The 23914-nt window shown below is 41.8% G+C and overlaps 2 protein-coding genes across 2 annotated transcripts; one reads left to right on the top strand and one right to left on the bottom strand.

Annotated features, from left to right (window-relative positions):
* Nucleotides 1-24: 24 nt before the first annotated feature.
* On the top strand, nt 25-10686 carry LOC116398980 (histone-lysine N-methyltransferase Smyd1-like). The gene is made up of 10 exons (XM_031875772.1): nt 25-2181; nt 3235-3411; nt 7069-7282; nt 7445-7575; nt 7753-7791; nt 8104-8299; nt 8400-8492; nt 8614-8777; nt 10123-10291; nt 10461-10686. Exons 1-10 carry the CDS (start codon nt 2045-2047, stop codon nt 10569-10571), a joined length of 1431 nt encoding a protein of 476 aa, XP_031731632.1. The 5' UTR covers nt 25-2044; the 3' UTR covers nt 10572-10686.
* A 2848-nt stretch (nt 10687-13534) lies between these two features.
* On the bottom strand, nt 13535-21759 carry LOC116398974 (ATP-dependent RNA helicase DQX1-like; the record flags this gene model as incomplete). The annotated part of the gene is made up of 9 exons (XM_031875767.1): nt 13535-14428; nt 14987-15177; nt 16424-16614; nt 16930-17055; nt 17289-17480; nt 18737-18895; nt 19254-19353; nt 19602-19907; nt 21259-21759. Coding segments are annotated over 9 exons (1974 nt in total), but the record flags the coding sequence as incomplete, so codon positions are not given.
* Nucleotides 21760-23914: the final 2155 nt, after the last annotated feature.

Raw genomic sequence — 23914 nt, 5'->3', positions numbered from 1 at the left:
ATTTTGTTTGAAAATCTCTGAACTTTTCAGAAAGGCGCTGGTGTCGTCACTGTGGACGAAGCGCTCTGCCAAAAAAAACAAACGCTATATGGACTTAGCGGTCTGAAAGCAGGACTTCTGCTGTGTGAGCCTGACAGCAGAGCACATGGACCGACTGAGCTTCTACATGCAGCGAGAGGAAGTAGAGAGGGACATTCACGATGCGTTACCTGAAGGCCACCGTAGTTCTGAAGGGAGGGGTGAGGTGGGGGAGGAGTCTTCAGTTGGTATATTCAGAGCAAGCTCTCTTTTACAGGACGTCCTGATTACTGTACATATAAAACAATAAAAGGAACAGTATACAATTATACAACAAACCGGCCAAGAATGTGAAAAGCTATTCAAAAACATGCGTTCACACTGCTCCACAGTATGTCAGTTACAAGGGATGCCAACTGATTAACAGGGATCAGCTGGTCTAAATGTACAAGCTTGTGTGGTTCATAGTATTTAAAAGCCAATTTCTCAATCTCAGTATAGACTTGATGCTTGAGGACCAGATAGTCTTGGGACCTGGTTCGGTGTGAGGTTGATCTAGGCCTAGTTAAAGGCCTCTGAACCTCCACTAGACGCCATCAAATCCTACACACTGCTGCTTTACATCTGTTCAGAAAAGTTGAAGAGAAAAATAAGAAAAGCCATCTTTGTCAAAGGGTGTCCCCCTAACTGTAAACTGTATGTTCATGTCATCAGTTGATGTTGCTCTCTTTGTGCTCTGAACTCAATGTGTGCTGTTCATTGTGTCCTGAGTTTAATGAGCCTTACTTGTGATATCTGTTAATACGATGTTCAGTGAACTGTGATTGAAGCCGCTGTAATGCTGAGCATTTTAATATGTGACTCAACTCAAAATATTCTCACACGTTTCTCAATGTATGTCTTATTATTTGTATATGATTGAATTATATGTGCATTCCTTCAGCTGTAATCCAAATCTGCTTTGTAAACTTGATACTGTTTATTACATAAATGCAATACTGAGTTGTCTTTTTATCATCTTTGCGCACATGTCGTTGAAGCCAATGATAAGAGTCTGACAATCCTACCTACAAAAATATCACAGTATAGTACCACCTATAACAACTGAACAGTTTGTGATATTTCTTTGATGCTATAAATCACTTGATACTTCCAAATTGGTAATAATCCGTAACAAAGTGTTAAAAGTGGAGCAGTTAATGGAGCATTTAGCAAAAGTCTTTTGCTAAATGCTCCGTTATTTTCAGCAGCTAGTCACTAACAGTGCTGAGCAGCGTGAATATCCACAACACACAGCGAGATGTAGACATTGTGTTGAGATCACAGATCAAGTGTTGGTGTTAAAGGACAGGTCAGAGGGGGTCACCATGAATATCCACAGATCATCACAGAATTAGACCACGTGACGTTTGATCACAACAGCAGCTCTCTGTGAAGCTGTGCTAATCAATGTTTTCATAGTAACAATGGATCAGTTGAGTGAGTACTGTGAAGGGGTCACTCGTAGTGACTAGCCCACAGAGTTCTCACAATGTGTCTCTGTGTCAGTAGACAGCTGTATCATGTACCATATCCACTTTATATGGGGATAGTAGTCTTACTGACAGGTGGGACCACCTCCACTGTACTGTGCAAAGGTTTCAAAAGAAGAAAAACAGCCTCTGAATGTGAGCAGCTCCGTTTCCTGTCATGAGCCTCAGACAGACAGCCACAGCTGCCCCGGACCAGAATACCTCCAGAGGGACCAACCCAAAGAAGGAGGCACCCCTAGACTCCCTTCACCTCTCCTACCTCCCCCAGCCCCTCATTTCCCACTGCTCTCCCCCCTTCCCACTCTGGGGAGTTGGTACAACCTCTAGAGGGGCACATTTATTTTGGGCTGTAGCAGGGGTCTGGCTAAGTAGAGCGGGGGCAAGTGCTCCTTATAATTTCACGAGACCTCTCCGCTCCCTGCAGCTTGTTTAGTCCCTCATCCCTTGGCTAGTCGCAGCCTTCTCCGTCCGCTGGGTTTTGTTTCACCAGCACAATGACTGTGGGGAACATGGAAAGTGCTCAGCTGTTTGATGCTGGGGGGAAAGGTCGAGGCCTGAGGGCCACCAAAGAACTCAACGCTGGGGAAGTGGTCTTCGCCGAGCCCAGTTTCTCTGCTGTGGTCTTCGACAGGTACGAGGCTCCCGGTTGTTGTAGTCTTATACTAGATGGACAGGTAGGAGGACTGGCTTTTTCTTACTCAGCATGTCTGCACGTCTGACTGACACACTGTGTGTTGTGGACAAGAGGTCAGGCTTCCCTCAGCTGTGACCTCATTTCTAGATGCCCAAATTCTCATGACACCAGCAGAGAGAGAGCTGTCAGGGTGTCATGTGAGCTTGATATACTTTTGGATTCAGTGTTCAAGAGCACAGAGGCTCTACCACAAAATTCACCTTGCAAGCTTTCAAATTAATTTCTAATATTGAAAATATATAAAACATCAGTCTTAGATATTCCATTGAGCTCATGTGGGAAAATCTCAGTAGCAGTGTGACTAGAGAAATGACATTTCTTTCTCTCTACATGCAGTAGATTATAGTCTGCAGTGTCTCTATCAGCTTTCAGACGGATCGGTCATGCCTCTATTTTTTCACATTGTTCATATGCTTCATACTACACTAGGAATATGGTCACAGCTGCTAAAAGTTCATATAGGAAAATAACAAAATATTCATAAAAAAGAAAGTGAATATGAAACCGAAGGCTGCTTCTCCATGTTTAGTTTGGAGTCTGACAGTCAGCAGACCTGAGAAAGACTCCTTTCTGTTGTGAGCCTGGCAGTTTGGGAGCAAGGCATGCATAGTCGATCAACCAATAGGAGAAAAGCTGACACCATGACACACTTTGAATGACGGCCATCTAATTTACATAATTAAGAAAGGTATAAATACAGAAATATACAGGTTTTGGGAAATAAATAGGGAAAAAATGCAAAGGTATATATATATATATACACTTGGTACACAATTGCATATTCATTTATTTATTGATGTATTTTGTCTGCTTCCGTCCTCCATACAGGTATATTATTGGATAAACAGCAGAGAATGAGTGTTCTGTTTAGGGCGAGCTGAACTGACTGACTTCCCTTTAGTCCCTTTAGTCTCACTGCAGTTATGGAGATGTCAATGAAAGATGTTTTTAGTGCAGCTGCTAGGTTTCTCTCTTTTGTGACCCTCTCAGTTTGGCCACTCAGGTGTGCCACAGCTGTTTCCGGCACCAGGCCAAACTGCACCGCTGTGGCCAGTGTAAGTTTGCCCATTACTGCGACCGCACCTGCCAGACCGCATGCTGGGATGAACACAAGCAGGAATGTGGAGCCATCAAGAAGATCGGCAAGGTACCCAGCGAGAATGTTCGGTAAGGAGAACTGAGACCTGAGAGGAAGCTGCAGGAGACGGATGAAAAAAAAGTTGTATAAAACTGACTTGTATCTAAACAGAACAGAACAATCAGCCACAGTCTGGGTAATACATCACTGCAAGGAAAGAAATCATAGAAACCAAAGCCCTGTTTTACACAACAAGGCTTTCTTTTTGTCTCAAATCTGATACTGTGTTAAGTCAAGTTAATTTTCTTTATGTAGCACAATATCAGAAATCACACATTCACCTCAAGGGGCTTTGCAATGTGTTTAGCATACCACACCCTCTGTCCTCTGACCCGCGCTGCGTCTAATGATACTTGGTTCATGCCCGTTCTGCTCAGTGGTTTAACATCTATGGTTGGAACAAATTAAAGGTTAGCCTATGCAAGAAAACATCATCCAACCTATTATATTTTCAAGTGGTGACTTCAGGAGGATGAGATAGTAGTCTGTACAATTCAGACCACAGCAAGTAGTGCTTGTATGGCATTTGGTCAGATGGTCAACAAGATATCTCAACAAGTGCTTGCCACCTGGGTATAAAATTTGGTATGGATGTTCATGGTACGTTGAGGATGATTTCTAAGTATTTAAGTGACCCACCCAGACTGTTCCTTCCCAACACTTTGTTATATGACAAGTTGTCTCTCACTCAGGCTGGATTTCCATGAAATTTGTTGTGGATATTTATGTTCCACAGAAGATCCATTTGAGTGTTTTTATGACTTATTTTGGGCAATTGGGCCACAACTGGTTGGGACTGAAGTATCTCAACAATTATTGGGGCGACTGTGGTTCAGTGGAGAGAGCAGTGTCGTCCTTCAATCTGAGGATCGAACCCTGGCTCCACTAGTCCATGTCGATATGTCCTTAGGCAAGACACCAAAAATTGCTCCCGTAGCTGTACCTACGGTGTGTGTATGCGTGTGCATGTTAGTTAGTCCTGATGGGCAGGTGGCACCTTGCATGGTAGCCCCTGTCCTCAGTGTATGAATGGGTGTGAATGGGTGAATGATGACAAGTAATGTGGTTTGAGTGGTCGGAAAGACGAGAAAAGCGCTATACAAGTACAGTCCATTTACCATTTACTATTTATTGGATGCTTTGCAATTCAATTCTGTACAGATAGTCATGTGACCCAGAGGATGAATCCTACTGACGTTAGTGATCTTTTCCTCTAGCACCACCATGAGGTTCACATTAGTGGTTTTTTGTGAAATGTCTGAACTAAACTATTGAATTGATTGCCATAACATTTGTTACACAGAACTTATTTTCCCCAATTAAGTGAATGTGTTTGCTGTAAATCTAGCGGCAGGATCAGGTCAAAATTTCAGTTTTACCAATCTTTCGTATTATGATGTAAACCGTAAGTACTGTACTTTGGTTTTAGTGCTAACTAGCATATGTTAGGATTCTAACACACTAGACTAAGTTGGTAAACATTATACCTGCTTAACATCAGCATGCTCAAAATTGTGATTGAGATTATGTTAGTGTTTGACTCAAAGCTCCAATCATACCATACAAATGTAATGGTCTCACTGTACAAAGCACATTCGTGGTTATCAGAGGATGAACCATTTTGTTTTAACTAGCCATTACCTTTCCTTTAGTGCCATATTACGGTGTATTGAAAATGAATGACTCCATGATAGTTTGCTGTCATTATTCATGTTCCACAGATGATGAACACTCTTGATGATAATCCTATAAAGGCCAGGCCAAATTGTCAATTTTGCACATAACAACATCTTCCAATCTAATTGACAGACTGTGTCAGATGACAGCCAAAGTAGAAGCATCATACAGACAAAAGAAGTAGTCAAGGCACAGTAACTGGGATGGTCTGACTGTTGACGCTGGTAAATTGGAGAGAGGTGTATACTGACTAGTGGATACACATCTATCCACAAGAACACATGCTTATTGTCCTAGAATAGAGAATGTGTCAGTGTGTTATGTGGTCTAATAATCAAACATTTGATGGTACTTTGCAGCCTCTCTATGGGTCACTAGTGGGGCTTTAGACTTGTGATCCTGTTAATACAGTGCACTACAGTACACATGAATATCAGAAGGGGGACTTGAGGAGCTTTGGCTGATGTTCTGTGTAAGGTGACAGAAATAAATAAATAAATAATCTTTATTTTATTTATTTCTCTGATGTAATTCTGTACATCATGTGATGCATCATGTGCTGTCTATTAGGATATTGTCTTAGAACCTTGTTGGAAAAGTATTACTTTAACATGTTATCCTCAGGAGTCTTGATTATCAATCAATTAATCAGTGAGGTCTATTATTACAGGATGTAAACAGATGTTGATTTCTGTAGTATTGTATAGTAGAGAATAGTATAGTACAGTAGAGAATAGTATAGTATAGTAGAGAATAGTACAAAATAGAATAGTATAGTATAGTATAGAATAGTATAGTATAGTAGATTATAGTACAGTATAGAATAGTATAGTATAGAATAGTATAGTACAAAATAGAATAGTATAGAATAGTAGAGAATAGTATAGTATAGTAGAGAATAGTACAGTATAGTAGAGAATAGTATAGTATAGTAGAGAATAGTACAGTACAGTATAGAATAGTATAGTACAAAATAGAATAGTATAGAATAGTAGAGAATAGTACAGTATAGTATAGAATAGTATAGTATAGTAAAGAATAGTATAGTACAGTATAGTATAGTACAGTATAGAATAGTATAGTATAGAATAGTATAGTACAGTAGAGAATAGTACAAAATAGAATAGTATAGTATAGTACAGTATAGAATAGTACAGTATAGAATAGTATAGTATAGAATAGTACAGTATAGTATAGAATAGTATAGTACAGTATAGAATAGTATAGTATAGAATAGTATAGTATAGTAGAGAATAGTACAAAATAGAATAGTATAGTATAGTATACTATAGTATAGTATAGAATAGTACAGTATAAAATAGTATAGTATAGTATAGAATAGTATAGTACAGTATAGAATAGTATAGTATAGTAGAGAATAGTATAGTATAGTAGAGAATAGTACAAAATAGAATAATATAGTATAGTATAGAATAGTATGGTATAGTAGAGACTAGTACAAAATAGAATAGTATAGTATAGTATAGTATAGAATAGTATAGTATAGAATAGTATAGTACAAAATAGAATAGTATAGTATAGTATAGAATAGTATGATATAGTATAGTATTTAATAGAATAGCATAGTTTAGTATAATATAGTTAGTATAGAATAGAATATAATAGAATAGAATAGTATATAATAGAATAGTATAGTTTAGTATAGTATAGAATAGTATAGTGTAGACTAGTATAGTTTAGTATAGTATAGAATAGAATAGAATAGTATAGTGTAGAATCGTATAGTATAGTATAGAATAGTATAGTGTAGACTAGTATAGTTTAGTATAGTATAGAATAGAATAATATGATATATTATAGTATTTAATAGAATAGCATAGTTTAGAATAGTATAGTATGTAATAGAATAGTATAGTAAATAATAGAATAGTATAGTATATAATATAATAGTATAGCATAGTATAGTATATAATAGCATAGTATAGAATAGTAAAAGAGTCAGTGGTGGACACATCATTTTGAATGATCTCCATATTTCTCTCGCCCAGTCTGGCTGCTCGTGTGCTGTGGCGTATACACAAGGACACAGGCATTGTGTCGGACAGTCAGCTGATCTCAGTGGACCAGCTGGAGGACCATGTGGCTGATCTACCTGAAGAAGATCTTAAGCAGCTCAGGACTGATGTGCACACCTTCCTGGAATATTGGTCTTATGGAAGAAAGCAGCACTCTGTTGACGACATCTCACACATCTTTGGCATCGTAGGAATGAATGAATTGTTATTCCTCAGTGCCTCTTATTATATATTTGTAAAGTGCACTAGGAAAGACAGCTTCAGAAACAAACTTTGTACTTTGTCTCTCCCCTTCCCACTCCTTCCCTCCATACTCTCCTCTTCCCCCCCTCGCTGTCTCTCTCGGTAGATCAAGTGTAATGGATTCACACTGAGTGACCAGAGAGGCCTGCAGGCTGTTGGTTTGGGTCTTTTCCCCAACCTTTGTCTGGTCAACCATGACTGTTGGCCCAACTGCACCGTCATCCTCAACCACGGCAAGTAGGTATCCAAGCTAGGTATCAAGTAACAGTCAGAGACCTCTGGGTATTTGAATATACTGTATATATTATGTGAGCACACCAGTAAATACAATAATACAACTGGGAACCTTAATGACTTGTTAATGCTTTATATCAAACAAAATTCCAGTGAGTGGACTGTTGCTTTCTTTTGCAGCCAGTCAGCAGTGAGTTCTGCTCTCCACTCTCAGAGGAGGTATGTATTACAGCTGATCAACCTCTGTCATGTGACGTGGCTGTGAAGTTCAATTAAAAACTAGACAGAATTACAACACCAAGTGTGACCTATGGCAATCAAGACCATGCTACTTAGAAGTGATGTGTGGCTTTAGTCATTAAGTCAATTAATACCTACAAAGATGTCAATTAATGGTCATTGGTCCTGATAAATAAAGATGAAGAAAATAAAAGAATGCAGTGAGAAATGCATGTGTCAGCATAAAGTAGTGTGTACGATGAGAAGATTGAGACCCCTCTGATGTCTCTGTCCTGTCCTCCTCTGTCCCAGGATCGAGCTGCGAGCTGTGAGTAAAATCTCAGAGGGCGAGGAGCTGACCGTCACCTATGTGGACTTCCTCAACCTGTCCGCTGACCGCCAGAAGAAGCTGAAGGAGGATTTCCACTTCCAGTGCAGCTGCGAACACTGCAGCCAGCGTGTCAAGGACGACCTGATGATGGCTGCCGCAGAGAGCGAGGGGAACAAAGTTGGCTTACATATGATAACAGTCACATAAAAGTCTTTTTCATTTCTTTATTTGACTTACATGATGATGAGAATACTCAATGTTCCTGTCTCCCTCTCAGCCCTCTGCTGATAAGGTGAAAGAGGGGACCGCCTTCAGTAAAGAGTGTCTGGAGAAGATCGAGAGGTCCCGTATTGAGAAGGATTATTGCGAGGTACACAACACTGCTCTTAGCTTTCCTGCATTTCTCTCCCTCTCGCTTATTGTCTCCACTTCATATGCTTCTCTTTCTTCCCGTCTGTCCCCTGTATTGCATGCTGTCGGTCCTCTCTCAGGTGGTGAGGTTGTGTCGTGAGTGTCTGGAGAAGCAGGACAACATCTTGGCTGACACTCACCTGTATAAGCTGCGTGTGCTCAGCGCTGCCAGTGAGATGCTCTCATACCTGCAGTCCTTCTCTGAGGCTGCAGACTACGGCTGCAGGATGGTGGAGGGATACATGTGAGTGCTGACGCAGCACTTTGTTCTGAAGGGATACAGTTACTCGCACACTACACAGACACTAGTTGTCCCGACGGAGATGAGACAAGATCAGTATAAAGTTATGATTCATGTTTAAACTCCCCACGTTCCATAAAGTTGCATAGAAACTGCCTATGTCACCATAAGTTAGCAACCTTTGAAGCTCTACAGCTGGGACGGAGAAACCTCTATGTAATCACACCTTAATACAAAATACACTATTATTAGGCAAGTTGTATTTTTGAGGATTGATTTTATTATTGAACAACTACAGAGCTCTCGCTCAATCCAAAACGTTAATAAACCTCAAACATATATTATATATTAATATATATATAAACAATATTTAAGAAAGTAAAAGTGAGGTTTTGGCTTTCTTAGGACAATATCTGTGTGAACACAATTATTGGGCAACTAAATGAAAAATGTTCCCATCTCACTTGTTTATTTTCATCTGTTAAAGTGAGAATAATAAACAAACAACTCAAAATTTACAAAAAACTTTTCTGACATTTCAAATAAAAAATCTGTGACCAATACAGTCCCCCTTCTTTCCAATACCAGTAATAAGCCTTCATTCATGGACTCTGTCACTTCCTTGATCTGCTGACGATCAACCACAGCCTCCCACACACTGTTCAGAGAGGTGCACTGTTTTCCTTCACTGTAATTCTCCCATTTAAGAAGGGCCCACAAGTTCTCAATAGGGTTTAGGTGAGGAAGGGGGCCATGTCATTATTCTTTCATCTTTAAGGCCTTTACTGGCCATGCAGTGGAGTACTTGGATGCATGCGATGGAGCATTGTCCTGCATAAAAATCATGGTCTTCTTGAAAGATGCAGACTTTTTCCTATACCACTGCTTGAAGAAAGTGTCTTCTTCAACCCGAAAAGGTGCAACTAGCTGGTATTATTAAAGATGAGCTAGTTGGACCTTTTCGGGCCTGGAAAGCTAGACTGATTATGGACAGCAGGAAGGGTTACTGCAGGTCAGGAGGGAGCGGCTGGAGAGTTAACAAACAGAATGAGTGTTGTTACACACAAATATATGAAATCATTTTTATGAAAGCCTCAATATCTGGCCACTGTAGGTTTTGGCAAACGTTACGCTAACAGCAAGAATTAGTGCATTTGTTGGGGACTATTTTCAGCAGTGGAATAATCCACATTGGGTGCTCTAATGAGAATTTGTGGCTCATTGATGTGTTTTTAAACATATTTGGACAACGAAGGAGCTCAATGGGACATATAAATAAGATATCAGATACTTGTTAGTGGGGTACATTCATGATTGGTGGGGCTCTCCATGGGATTTGTTTCTGCAGAAAGCTGTACCACCCCAACAATGCCCAGTTGGGCATGGCCATCATGCGGGCAGGCGTGACCCACTGGCATGCAGGGCAGATAGAGGTGGGTCACGGCATGATCTGCAAGGCATACGGCATACTCATGGTGACCCATGGACCCAACCACCCCATCACCAGAGACCTAGAGGTACTTTATGCTGTAGTCTACTTATAGGAATCAAGCTGTGACTTTAGTGACGATAACTTCATCATTTAAATGTTTCTACAGACTGAGTTGTAAAGATTGAAATTATTGAAGCATTATTTCATTTTCTCAGTGCACTACTCCCAGTAATCTTGCTTTTTTATGCCTTCAGTCTATGCGCATGCAGACTGAGATGGAGCTGAAGATGTTCAAGCAGAATGAGTATGTGTGCCACACCATGACGGACGCTGCTCTGAAGAAGCAGCCAATAATCAGCACCTAAGCTGATGGAAATATCAAAGGCCTCCTCTGCAAGCAATGATCACCTGCATCACTGATGATCCTATCTTTAAAAATAAATAAATAAATATACATATATACAGTATATGTATATATACTTATATATACACACATATATATATATATATATATATATATATATATATATATATATATAGATATACACATATCTATATATATACACACATATAAACATCGAACAGAAAGTTTGGAAATTAGTGTTTGGTAGATTATTTCTCTGTTGTAACAATGCTTCTTGGCAATAATTGTATACCGTTGGAAAGCCTGTTTATTCACCTTTCAAACGGTGCCCCAATTGTAAGGAACATGCATTTGTGGGATGAGCAGCACAGCTGAGTATGCGGGTTGCGCCCATGAAAAATTTGCCAAATCTTCTCTGCCAAACAGCTTATTCTGCTGTTGCTATCGACTCTTGGTTGGTGTTGTTTGGTGGATTGGATGATTGAAGTCTTCAGTAACAAGGAAGAAACAAGACATATTGGCAATTTAACAAACAGGAGCCTCAGTAGCGTGTGGAAGAACCATACACAGCCACAACAGCCAGGCTCCTCCTCCTCATGCTGGTCACCAGCCTGCTCACACACTGCTGTGGGATGGCATTCCACTCCTCAAGCAGGATTTGTCGCAAGTCAGCCAACGTGGTTGTGTTGGTCACTCTGGCACGAATAGCTGATCCCACAAGTGTTCAATTGGGTTGAGGTCAGGACCATTCCATCCTCTCTACTCCCAAATTCTGGAGGTAGTCTCTGATAAACCGCTCTGTGGGGACGAGCGTTGTCATCTTGGAGGATGGAGGTCGGTCCCAGACTGTGGAGAAATGGGATTACCACTGGTTGCAGAATCTCATCTCGATATCTCTCTGCATTGAGATTGCCTCCAATGAAGACATTCGTTTTTCCAGTGATGGAGATGCCGCCCCACACCATCACACTGCCTCCACTAATGGGTGTTACTCTATCGGTGCAGCAATCAGCATAGCGTTCTCCCCGTCTTCTCCCACTTTGACCCTACGATCCAACTTCCTTAGGCAGAATCTGGACTCATCGCTGAACATAACGTTCCTCCACATGTTCAGGTTCCAGTGCAGGTGTTGCCGACACCAGCGCAAACGGGCCTGACGGTCAATAGCAACAGCAGAATAAGCTGTTTGGCATTGGCAGAGAAGATTTGGCAAATTTTTCATGGGCGCAACCCACATACTCAGCTGTGCTGCTCATCCCAGAAATGCATGTTCCTTACCAATGGGGCACCGTTTGAAAGGTAACTAAACAGGCTTTTCAACGGTATAACATTTATTGCCAAGAAGCATTGTTACAACAGAGAAATAATCTACCAAACACTAATTTCCGAACTTTTTGTTCAATGTTTATATATATACACATATACTGTAAATATATATATACTGTATATCGGTGCACTCTCTGCACTCCACAATGCAGACTCTTTATCATAAAAGTGGAGATACTGAGGTCATGAGTCCATCCACCCACTTCTTCACCCAAACATTATTTATTAAATAAAGTATTCAAGTATATTCAATTCCATTTAATATATTTTGTAAAACCCTTTAACGGGGAGAAAAGAGGGAAAGAGCTTAGAGAGAGCAACAGAGGAGGATCCTCTATCAGGATGGAGTGAGATAGATGTCATGTGTACAGAATGAACATAACAGTTACAACACATTCAATGCATATGACATCAATAATTCATATGAGAGTAGTAAGCAGAATAATGATGGAAACATTACGACTAGTAATAATAACAGCAGTAGTGGATATAGTAGAATAATAATGATAATAAAAGCAGTGATGGTATCGGTAATAGCAATGTGACTCCGACTAATAATGGTAGTAGCAGTGTGTGTCAGCAAGACCAGGGTCCAGATGATACCACGATTCATGGAAACCTGTGAGGAGAGAAAGCACAAAGACTCCGGGGAAGAAGCAAATTATCTGTAAACTATATTTCCCAATTTTAAACTGGACAGTAGATTCTGTTCAAAGGTTTATCCACATTTCTATTGGCCTGACATTAATTGACCGAGTCTGGAAAGACAGACACATGTGAGACACAATGACACCTGCTGTTGTAAAGAATTGTGGACACAACACACCAAAGAGGCAGTTAAATCCCCTAAGGCAGCTCAATCACACTTCAAGCTGCACTCCTAATTTTTGAAACTGCTCTTATCAGCCGTGTCTCCAGCAGCAGCTGTTTTCAGCTCCTTAGCTCTGACAAACACACTGTTCACTACCTGCCCAGCAGCAAACAGACACAGTGAACATACTGAAGAGACCAAACCCTGACTTTGCTAATAGTAAACGTCTGTGTTTTACTGCTTGCTCTGCTGCCCCCAAGCAAATGAATGACTTTGTCTAAGCAAACTAGAAATTCTTTCAAACAGTGATTTTCACTGAAGGAGGGGAGGTTTTGCACAAAGATGCAACACCTCTGCTATTCCACCATCGGTCTACTGCTCAGCCTGAGAGGACGGAGTGTCTCTGGAGGGTCAAGTCTGAGAAATAAAAGGAAAATAACCCTGATAACGTACTCAGGGTTAGTTAAGTTGCATTGTGGGAAATTTGTCATGCAGTGTTTTTAGCTTGCCCCACACTAGAAGCTAAAAGTCAGCCATGCTAAATGGGAGTACTGTAAAGTGCATGAGGTCAGACCTCTGCTGGGCGTGTGGATGGAATTACTGCTGCTGCACAGTGTTCAGGCAAGATGGCGGTTGAGCTTCAACGCACACAGAATCTCAAGAAAAGAGCAAAGTCCACCCTGAAATGCTTTTGGTTTGAAACGTATCTGAGCTCAGCTCGGACCAAACCAGCAATACTGACAAATACATCCGTATATATACAATACAGACAATACAGTTTACTAACTAGAGCAGCTTTAAAGTACAAAAGTCACGTAGCTGAGATATTTCCAACATGAAAAAACACTTTTATTTGAAGTATTGAAGTACTGTATTGACAGAAATCCTATTAAATAAGATTTTTCATTACCGACACAAAGACGGAGAGAAAAAGGCAGAATCTAAGCAGGAAACCCAAAACCTTATACAAACAGTATCAAAAGGTTGAAAACAGAAGCTGTGTACATCACAGTGAGCCCTGAGAAGCCAGAACACTGAAGCAGTGCGTATTGCTTTTAGCTGAAGTCTCTAGTGTCTTAACAGAAATGGCACTTTGTTTGACAAGTATTTCATCCACTTCACTTTTTACAATTTGTGTTGCGCCACGACACAAATTACAATCAATGTTTGTGTGCCGCTGCACAACGAGAGAGTGATTACAGACTATTACTACACTAAATTAGTTATAGAATAACAGAAACACAGAAGTCCCTCATTAAATAAAAAACATTCTAAATAAAACTTTGAATTAAGTCAATCCATAGCACAACAAGGAGGAAATGAAGTGGTTTGAATATTTTCCAAAGCCACTGCATATAGATATATTAACAATACATCACTGTACTTTAGTGTTTTCCAGTAAAGCTCCATTTGAAATCACACAACAAAATGATTAAACCTTAATTTATACAAAGTACCAAATCTCAGATCAAACTATAAAGTGACAGCCGTGTGTTTAGTGTCTTCTTCCGTCTCATTGGACGACACAGAGCTCAGTGCCGGACTGACTGTGAGTCTCTGCTGTCCCGTCTGCGTCTCTGTGAGTCCTGCTGTGCTCGTCTGAGCCCTGGTTCGGCTCGTATGAAGGGGGCTCCAGACTCTGCCTCAGCTCCATGAGCAGCTCTTTGCCGTCACTCGACGGCAGGTTTCCCAGGTAGTACTGAGGGGCCAACTCCACAAGCCTACAGCAGAGAGGTGTTTCATTAAGCAGGCCTGTTACTGACAGAATCACCATCATGAGTCCTGAGAGGCTGCGATGATCAGTTCAGCATTTCAGAAAATATACGTATTGGCTTTCTTTGAGGCAGGCCCCGTTCAAAGTTCAGAAATGCTCTCACCTCCTCAACATTCCCCTTAAACCAACACATGGCTTGACCCAGTCTAACTTTCATGAATTAATTACGTCTCAAATGAATAATATTTGTTGGCCAACTATTTTTCTTGACGGAAATAAAAAGTAACCTTTGAGTAAGTTCAACGATTAATATCGCAGCATTATTGAACTCTTCAAAGAAATATGTTCTCTGACGTTTTAGCTAGAATTTGCCGTAAACGAATATCCTTTTTACCAAAAGCAGGCATCAAAATGAACTCTGGCTTGACTTGGTCTTGCTTCATCATAAACAGACTGGAAGAGATGGATGTCTATGGTCATAACTGTTTGGAGGAAAGCTGAAATAAAGAAGCTAACACACTCAAATCCGTAACAGTAACTTGCACAATGTACCGGTTTGACTCACATCTGAGGGTGGACTTCTGAAGCGATGCGGATGCAGTTATCACAGGAGATGGTGAATTCGTGGTACAGGACCCAGCTCGGGGGTTTGGGGCACGGCTGCCGACACAGGTAGGAGGAGAAGGGATGCAGGTGAGCCACGTGGCGGTGAGTTAGCAGGAGGTAGTTACCTGAGCCATCCACATCATGAGCCACCTGAAGAGGAGAAGAACACATGTTATCATCCACAACAAAGTAAGAAAATATGGGAGGAAGAGTGAAGGACTGAAAGGTGGAAGGAAGACGTGTTGAGGCAAACCTGTAATACAGTCAGAAACACTCGGGAAAGTGTGAGATGAAAAGTAGCGTTAGACCAACACACTGCTCTTCTAATATTAGACTCCACATTGAAAAAGACAAGAATCGCATATTGATTATGTAACTGGCCCGAAAATCAAACAGACATGGTTCCTCTTACCTGTTGGTATCGGCCGTAGAGACGTCTGCCTTCTCTCGACGATAATGGAACTATACGGCACTCGGCTTTTGATGCTCAAAGCTCCAAAACAAATGCATTTGAAAAACTCAAAAGCAATGTCTCTTTACAGAAATCATGACCCGGTTACTCAAGATAGTCACAGACCTCTATGTCAGAGGTTTCATCTAGGAACTATTTTCTTTCAACCATAGTTCCAACATGAAAAGGTAAAATATCTATTGACTTTGGGGTGAACAGTCATGTAATGTGTGTTCAGAGAGAATTGCAAAGCCACTTTTTTCTCAACACACACACACACACACTTAACATCACTGACATGTTTATCGGACGGAATGAGTAAGTTCAACGAATAATATCGCAGCATTATTGAAACACACACACACACACACACACACACACACACACACACACACCAACTGATGTCTGTACAGTCGGTACCTCAACACACTGCAGAAACAGGGCAGGATGGAGGAGCCAGGGAACTACCGATCTCCCTATCAGTGACGACCCGCTGTAACTCCTGAGCCACCAGCAGCAACATTGCATTATTCACATGAAGTTAAAATTCGGTTGTTTTATTCGTATTAAATTCCAATCTTGACGAAATATTAGAACTTGCTGGGCTTTTTCTTTTCTTTTCTAGAATGAAAAGAGTCGAATCACCAACAGTACAAAAGATGGCACCTTTAACAGGAGTTGCCTTCAACAAGCGCTCCAGGTCAAAGCACAACCAGGTGGACAAGAGTCCACCGCCATGCTAGCAGCTCTGTGAGGAGCTACTTTGTATGACTTGTAAAGTCAGCATGCTAAAGTGTGCTCACAATAACAATGATATAACATTAAACAGGTATAATGCTCAACCTCATGTTTTAGCATGTTAGCCCGCTAACACTTGCTAATTAGCAGTAAACCCAAAGAACAGCCGTCATTAGTTCACTCAGTTTTAGAAAGCAGGGTGTTTACTTTGAGGAAGAAGCCTGAGATGAGAGCACGCTTGATGTTCGTGCAGTTGTCTTGGCATCCGAAAGCAGGAGGAGAAACAGGAAGCTCTATTCGCTGCATCACCTCCAGCAGCTCCGCCCTGATCACCACAGCCAATCGCAAGGCGGGGTGACTGAGGAAGTTTGTCGTGCACCACACCTCATCCTGATTATCTGCAATCACCACACAGAGACCAATCAATAATTCATGGTTCTATATGTTATAAAGCCTCAACAGTCACATTAATGCAGGGTTCTCTCTGTGGTCATGAAGCTAAATCCAAAACTCTGTATTCCCTCTGATGCTTAAACACATGACACAGTCCTGTTAAGTTAGTGAACATTTGTAAGAGCATCCAATATTATGTGTCCAGTGATGTAATAAATGTTTGAAACACACCCGTCTCAATTCAGTTTGTTGATAGGTTCCATGATCAGTGGGAACCCCAGTGTAAAGTATTGATGTCATGAAGGCTGAATGGTACGTACGCTCTATGAAGGTGTTGTAAATATGAATGAGAGTCATGTGGTCTCCCTCTGCGTGCATCAGGGGTCGCCAGTGTGTGACAACAGCCTCCTCTCTGCTGGGTTCTGCTGTCACAAAGCAGGAAGGAGCTGACAGAAGACAAAGATCATAAACATCAAGAGTACATAAGTAAATATGTAAGTACTTGTGAAATTGGGCCGTATGCATACAATGCCTGTTGATTAATAAATATGCATTATTAACATAGCCATGGCATTTCAGTGTGTCATGGGGCATCATATCTCCTGGAATGTGAGTCGATTATGTCATTTTAATTGTTTTCCAAAGAGGATAATTATTCCCTCTTTTTAAAAGGTTTTACCTGTAAGCATGGCGGCTATAGTGAGCAGCTCATCAACACAGTCGTACTCGCAGGCAGCGATCAGGGCTTTAGCCAGCGGTGGCTCCAGAGGCAGCTCCGACATTATGATGCCCACCTCTGACAGGTTCCCATCGTCATCCAGTGCTGCCAGGTAGTCCAGGTCCTCCAGAGCCTGCATCAGAGCCTCGGGGGCTGGCAATGAGGAACATAAATATGGAGAGAGTCGTACACGTCAGTGATGACAGACAGTAGAGACACTACACTTAAGTCAATGAGCTACAGTTGGCGACTATTTTCAGCACTTCACTTTAAAAAAAGCTAACCTGAATGCATCTGTACTAAATAACTTCAAGACCATATCAAACCTGCCGTTTATTAGTTTACTAAATTGTCTTTAGACAACTCTGCAACTTCCTGGCAGTAAATAACTTCCTTGACAACTTCCAGTCTGGATTGAGGCCCAGCCACAGTACAGAGACTGCTCTTATCAAGGTTATGAATGACATACATCTCAGCACAGACTCTGGTGAAGTCTCTGTCCTTCACTGCTGCATTTGATATGGTTGACACTGGTTTGGTCTCTCTAACATGCTCCTGAATTGGTAAGAGTCCTACCTCATATTATAATATATTAAACAAATTAGTAGCTGGATGTTCCAAAATGTTCTCCAGTTAAATGAGGAAAAAACGGAAGTAATTGTTTTTGGGGTAAAAAACAACAACAGTAAACAGTAAAAATGAAGTTCAACACCTTGGATTCAGACCTAAACTTCAGTAGTCACATTAAATCACTAACTAAATCAGCCTTTTACCAAGTATAACATAAAGAAATATTGTAAGGATCAGAGACTTTATGTGAAAACATGATAAACACACAGGTGTGTCTGAGACAGCATCAGACAGCTTCAGTTGATCCCTTCTTCTGCCAGGGTCAGAACAAGGACCACAAACGCTCAGCAAATAACTCCAGTCCTCACATCACTACATCGGCTCCCAATTCCTCAAAGAATAAACTTCTAAATTGTATTGCTTGTCCATAAATCACTCAACCGTTTAGGTACTAGATACTCCAGATCTCCGGACCCAGTACAGACCTCTCAGGTGGGCTGGCTGCTCCTTGAGTTAAAGCTAAACACGGTGACGCTGTTTTTAGAATCTATGCCGCTCAAATGTGGAACAAAGAGCTAAGGCTGAGATGGTGCCGACTACCTGCTAATCTGAGCTAAAGACCTGCCTGTTCACCATTGCTTTTAACTCATTTTATTTAAAATCTCATTGATGTTATTTAGTAGTGAAAGCCTCTTCAGTGGTAGGTCCTGTTACAGTCGGTGTCTCCAGGAACACATTTAGCCATGATGACTCACACTCAGACTCACAAGGTGAAAACAATACCAGCACTGCTGTAGCAGCTGGTATTAGGTGTTATTCAAAGTAGTTCATAAATGTACCTGGTCTGTCAAGGAACTTGCACTGTCCCATGTCAGCAATATCGAGCCTCTTAAGCAACAGCACCATGTGGCTCAGGTTTTCCTCCACCACCCCTGGACAATGAGCCTCCTCCATCCCATCCTCATACAGAGACTGGGGGTAAAGACGGAGACACAGCCCTAAAGACCAACAAGGAGACTGCATGTAGTAAACAGTCATGAAACAGGAAATGACTATATTTAAACAATTTGATTTGATTTTGTTTCAATTATTTGAACAATAGCTAAACAATTAACAATTTCATACAGCAGCTGGATGGTGAAGCTGCCTATAATAAACACTTAATGACATGGGTTGTTCTTTTGTGAAGCTGGCTATACAGTAAATAATTGCAAATCTAAAATCTGAATGACTTTGGGGGCATGCATCGCTGTCTGCCACAGTGACTTTAGTGAAGTTACTTAGTTAATTAAGTGAAAGTCCACATTGAACAACATCAGCTGGTAATAAGAACAGCAGCAATGACCTTTGACCTACCTGGGAGGTGGCTGTTCACCCTTTCAGTTCTCATGTCGGCCTGGTGTTTGCTGATCGTCCTCACGACCTGCGAGTTAGCTCGTATTTGTGTGTTGTAAACCTGTGGCAGAATATGGGGGAATGTCCACATTTACATGATAGTCTGAACGTGCTGATTTTATTTTTACTTTAATCAAATAACTCTTTGTCCCCAGCAATTAGGTTCAAATCAAATATTTAAATTCTTTCCATTCAGTTAAGCTCATTAAAACAAATTTATATTAACAATACAGAGGAAATACAAAGACAACTGCTTAAATAATGTGTAATATAATCATGACATCTTGTCAGGTATGAAAACAAACTTACAGTTTTGAGTTGCAGGCCTGTGTCTATGACATAGCGAATGGCTGGCAGGGAGAAGGAAGCCTCTGCGAGGGTATCGGAGAGGATAACCTTCCTTTTCACCCCCTGACCTCCGGCTCCCAGCACTGAGCCATCCAAGACCTCGGAGCGGTCACTCTCCCTTAGCGTTGAATCTTCGGGGCTGGATTCGTAGACCCGCTGGGTCAGCCCACCCAGTCCAGCATGGAGGGGGAAGATCCTGAGAGGACCAAGCTGAGGACTCAGAGCTACACACTCCTTCTCCAGCAGAGCGACACACGCCTCTGTTTCCTACACCCAACGGGAGAGAGAATGGAGCCTCAGTTTGAATCCACTCTTTCAAACATCACGCTCAAGCGCTCCACACAAGTTGTGAGGGTTCAGGTCAGCTGATGCAAGGCAACCCTGAAATGTGTTTCTCTGTGCTGTTGTTTGTTGTGTGACTGCACTGTGTGTGTGTGTGTGTGTATCACTGAGGATTAACCAGAACAGATCAGTATCATCAGACAGGACTGTGACTTACAGATGTAGCTGTAACACAGGAGCACACAACCGGCTCCGTCTCAAATGGAAACCAGCATTGACAGCCAGCCCGGTGTGCTGATGTTGACATAAAGGGAGTTTAATGTGCATGAGAGAGTTGGATAAACTCTAGGTCAATATACAGATAGCTTTGCACTTGGATGGAGAACACATGACAGATACATTGTGGCAGTGTGTGTGTGAGTGAGAGAGAGTGTGTGACACTGGCTTCTCAGGTTGAGGTGTCCTCGTTTCACTCCTCTACAAGACAAAGGTGGTGAAACTCTACAGAGCTTTTTCTTTTGTTCAAGATACAAAAAGACTTCACTAGGAACTTGATAGGGTTTCTTCCAATTAACAGACAAAACTATTACTACACAAAGAAATGTGGAGCTCTTCACTAATGAACCACTAAGAGTGAGACAGGAGCAACAATAACAGGGCTTCTAAATGGAACCCTGGATAACTGCCACATCATTCAGCTGATTAACACTGAGGTCATATCAATAGTTCCACATGTTGAACTTTGCCAAAACATTTTCTCCCCCTGAAAATCATTATTGAATTTGACAAATGTTAATGTTATATTCTTTAACATTAACATTTTATGAAACACAATTTTTGGTACTAGCCATTCAATGTATTTGCATTCTGCAACTGTTGCTCTGTACATTACATTACAGTACAGTACAGTCATTGAGCAGACGCTTTTATCCAAAGCGACTTACAATTCAGATTCTATCACATTCATACACGTAGGCACAGCTGCGGGAGACATTCTGGGGTTAAGTGTCTTGCTCAAGGACACATCGACATGCGACTAGCGGAGCCGGGGATTGAACCACCGATTCTCTGATTGAAGGACGGCCCTGCTCTCTACTTAGCCACAGTCGCCTGTAAAGTAGTTTTCATTCGTATTAGCAGAGGCTTCTGTACAGGATTAGATATCAGAGAGGTTGGTCAGGGACAGCAGCTCATAGATGTTGATGTCACACAGAGATTCATTTAAACAGTAAAATTTGGTACTGAAGGAAGTTTTAAAAAGTGTTCATAAGTGGGCTTGTTTTCTCTCCTAATAGAAGTTCTGACTAAGGAATATAAAGTATTAGTAGACTTGTACCTGGGCACTGGCCAAAAACACCATCACATTTCCCTCCTCTCCCCTTCGGTGCAGATCCAGCACCATGTGACAGGCAGCAGCCGCCGGTTCCTTCCCTGATGAAAGCTCCCTGTACAGCGTCTCCACCCTGTTCAACTCAACAGCCATCCTGTAGCCCTCTACCTCGCTCCCCTCCTCCTGGTCTCTGGTAGGGGGTTCTGTGAGCATGCTGTCCAGGGAGAGGTGAGGGACAGATGGTCCCAGGAAGGCAGAGAGGCGAGGTGCCAGCGTCGGGTGAGTCAGGAGAACCACCCGGAAGTTGTCAGGCCTCTGCCGGCAGACGTCACACAGCAGGCCCAGCAGCACGTCGGTGGGCACGGTACGCTCCTGGAGCTCGTCCAACACCACAATGCCATACTGACGCAGTAGAGGGTCTGACATCATTTCCTCTAGCAGGAGGGTGTCACTGACAAACCTGGGGAGAGGAAATGAAAAATGAGATGAGGAAAGAGCCAGTATCCTTCAAACAAATAGAGATTTGAAAGCATTTAGACAGCAGGATGGTCCAGTGGCTCAAACCTCACATCACTAAGCGACAAAGTGACATGCTAAATGGCTGAAAGCTACGACCTTTATGGAAGTACATGAATTTACATAATCATTCAGAATGCAGGAAAGGACACAGAGATCAGTTTGCAGTGAATGCACCGCTGTAACACTTTTACTGCCACCTTGGACAGCAAACTGCAGGGAACACAGAACAAAGAGTCAAGGTGTGGCTGTAAGGAAAAGACAGAGCATGCAACATTGTCATACCCAGTGTAACCCATGAAGGTGTCTACTTTCCCTCTGGGGAGGAGAAGACTATCACACAAGATACAGATCAGCATTGTGCTCGGAAAATAAAGCAAGGAATGACTCATTTCATGGATTCCCCTACAGTTTGGAAGAGCACATTTTGATATTGATATCTTGTTGAGAAATTTGTTGCACTTGTACTCAACCTGGTTAAGCCCTATTATAGTATCCCCAGGGCACACTGCAGTTTATAAAACCTCCTTCCAGGAAGTTGAAGGTAGTAAACTCTCTGAGTTGAACAGAATTATGTAAATGTTGTTGGAAAACCGAATCAAGTGATTCCTCCGGCTCCTCTCTGCCCCATTCCAGTAATGGGTGAGCCATTTGAAAGGGTGATTGTCGATTGTGTTGGGCCATTGCCAAAGACTAAAGCTGGGAATCAGTTCCTACTAACTGTCATGTGTGCGTCCACTAGGTTCCCGGAAGCAATTCCGCTACGAAGGATCACAGCTCCAGTTATCACCAAGGTAAAATTCTTTACATTGTTTGGTCTGCCAAAGGCGGTTCAAACAGATCAAGGTACCAATTTCAAATCAAGAGTCTTTGCCCAAGCACTTAAAACATTGGATGTTAAACATGTAACATCTAGCCCCTACCATCCAGAAAGTCAGGGGGCGCTGGAGAGATTTCACCAGACCATGAAATCAATGTCACGAAAACACTGTCATGAGTCAGAGCGGGATTGGGATGACAGTGTCCCACTAGTTATGTTCGCTACCCGCGAAGCTGTACAGGAGTCCCTAGGTTTCAGTCCTGCTGAATTGTTTTTTGGACATGAAGTTAGGGGTCCTTTGAAAGTTCTTAAAAAGCAACTGGTCATACCAGAGAAGAGGGTCAGAAGTATCCCAGAGTACGTCAGCAAGCTCAAAGATCGCCTCCAGCTAGCCTGCTCCTTGGCAAGGATGAAGAAGCGATATGACCAGCGAGCAATCACACATTTGTTTCAGCCAGGTGACAGAGTTTTGATTATTTTGCCTGTACCTGGTTCTGCACTTTCTACCAAGTTTTCCGGTCCTTATGTTGTAGAAAAGAAGTTAAATGAAACTAATTACGTTATCCAAACTCCGGACCGCAGGCGACGGACCAGAGTGTGTCATGTGGATATGATAAAGCAGTACCACCTCCGAGAAGGTCAACAAGGGTCATCCAAAATCCATGGGTTGAAGACTTCAGTCTCACCTATGGTATCCATTTCAAAAGGTGAGCACTCCTGATAATGGTGATGAAGATGGGTTGGTGATGCGGAATGCTACACCACAGGGGGCAAGACTAAGTAACACTGAGGTATTGTCCCACTTGCCCCACTACTTGTCTCATCTCCCTGATGACCAGAGAGCGGATGTTATGGAATGATTTTCCGTGTCTGTTTAATGACATTCCCTCCCAAACTTCTGTCATAACTCACGACGTTGTGTTGACTAACCCTATACCGATCAAGCAGCATGCCTATCGGGTAAATCGAATTAAGAGGGAAGTCATGAAGGAGGTTGACTATCTTGTACAGAATGGATTTGCAGTACCAAGTTCCAGTCCATGGAGTTCTCCCTGTCTCCTCGATACCAAGTCTGATGGGAGTCCAAGATTTTGTACTGACTTTTGCAAGGTAAATGCTGTAACTGTTCCTGATGCACATCCATTACCTCTAATTGATGACTGCATTGATGAGATTGGTCCTTCCACATACAGTGCCTTGCATAAGTATTCACCCCCCTTGGATGTTTCATCCTTTTGTTGCTTTTATACATGAAATCATGGTCAATATAATTTGGCTTTTTTGACAAGAATTTGCAAAAAAACCCTCTTTAATATCAAAGTGAAA

The sequence above is a fragment of the Anarrhichthys ocellatus genome, unplaced genomic scaffold (assembly GCF_004355925.1).
Source record: "Anarrhichthys ocellatus isolate YVR2014 unplaced genomic scaffold, GSC_Weel_1.0 scaffold95, whole genome shotgun sequence".
NCBI lineage: Eukaryota > Metazoa > Chordata > Actinopteri > Perciformes > Anarhichadidae > Anarrhichthys > Anarrhichthys ocellatus.
The sequence above is the reverse complement of the archived record's forward strand: the minus strand, read 5'-3'. Positions and strand labels throughout refer to the sequence as shown.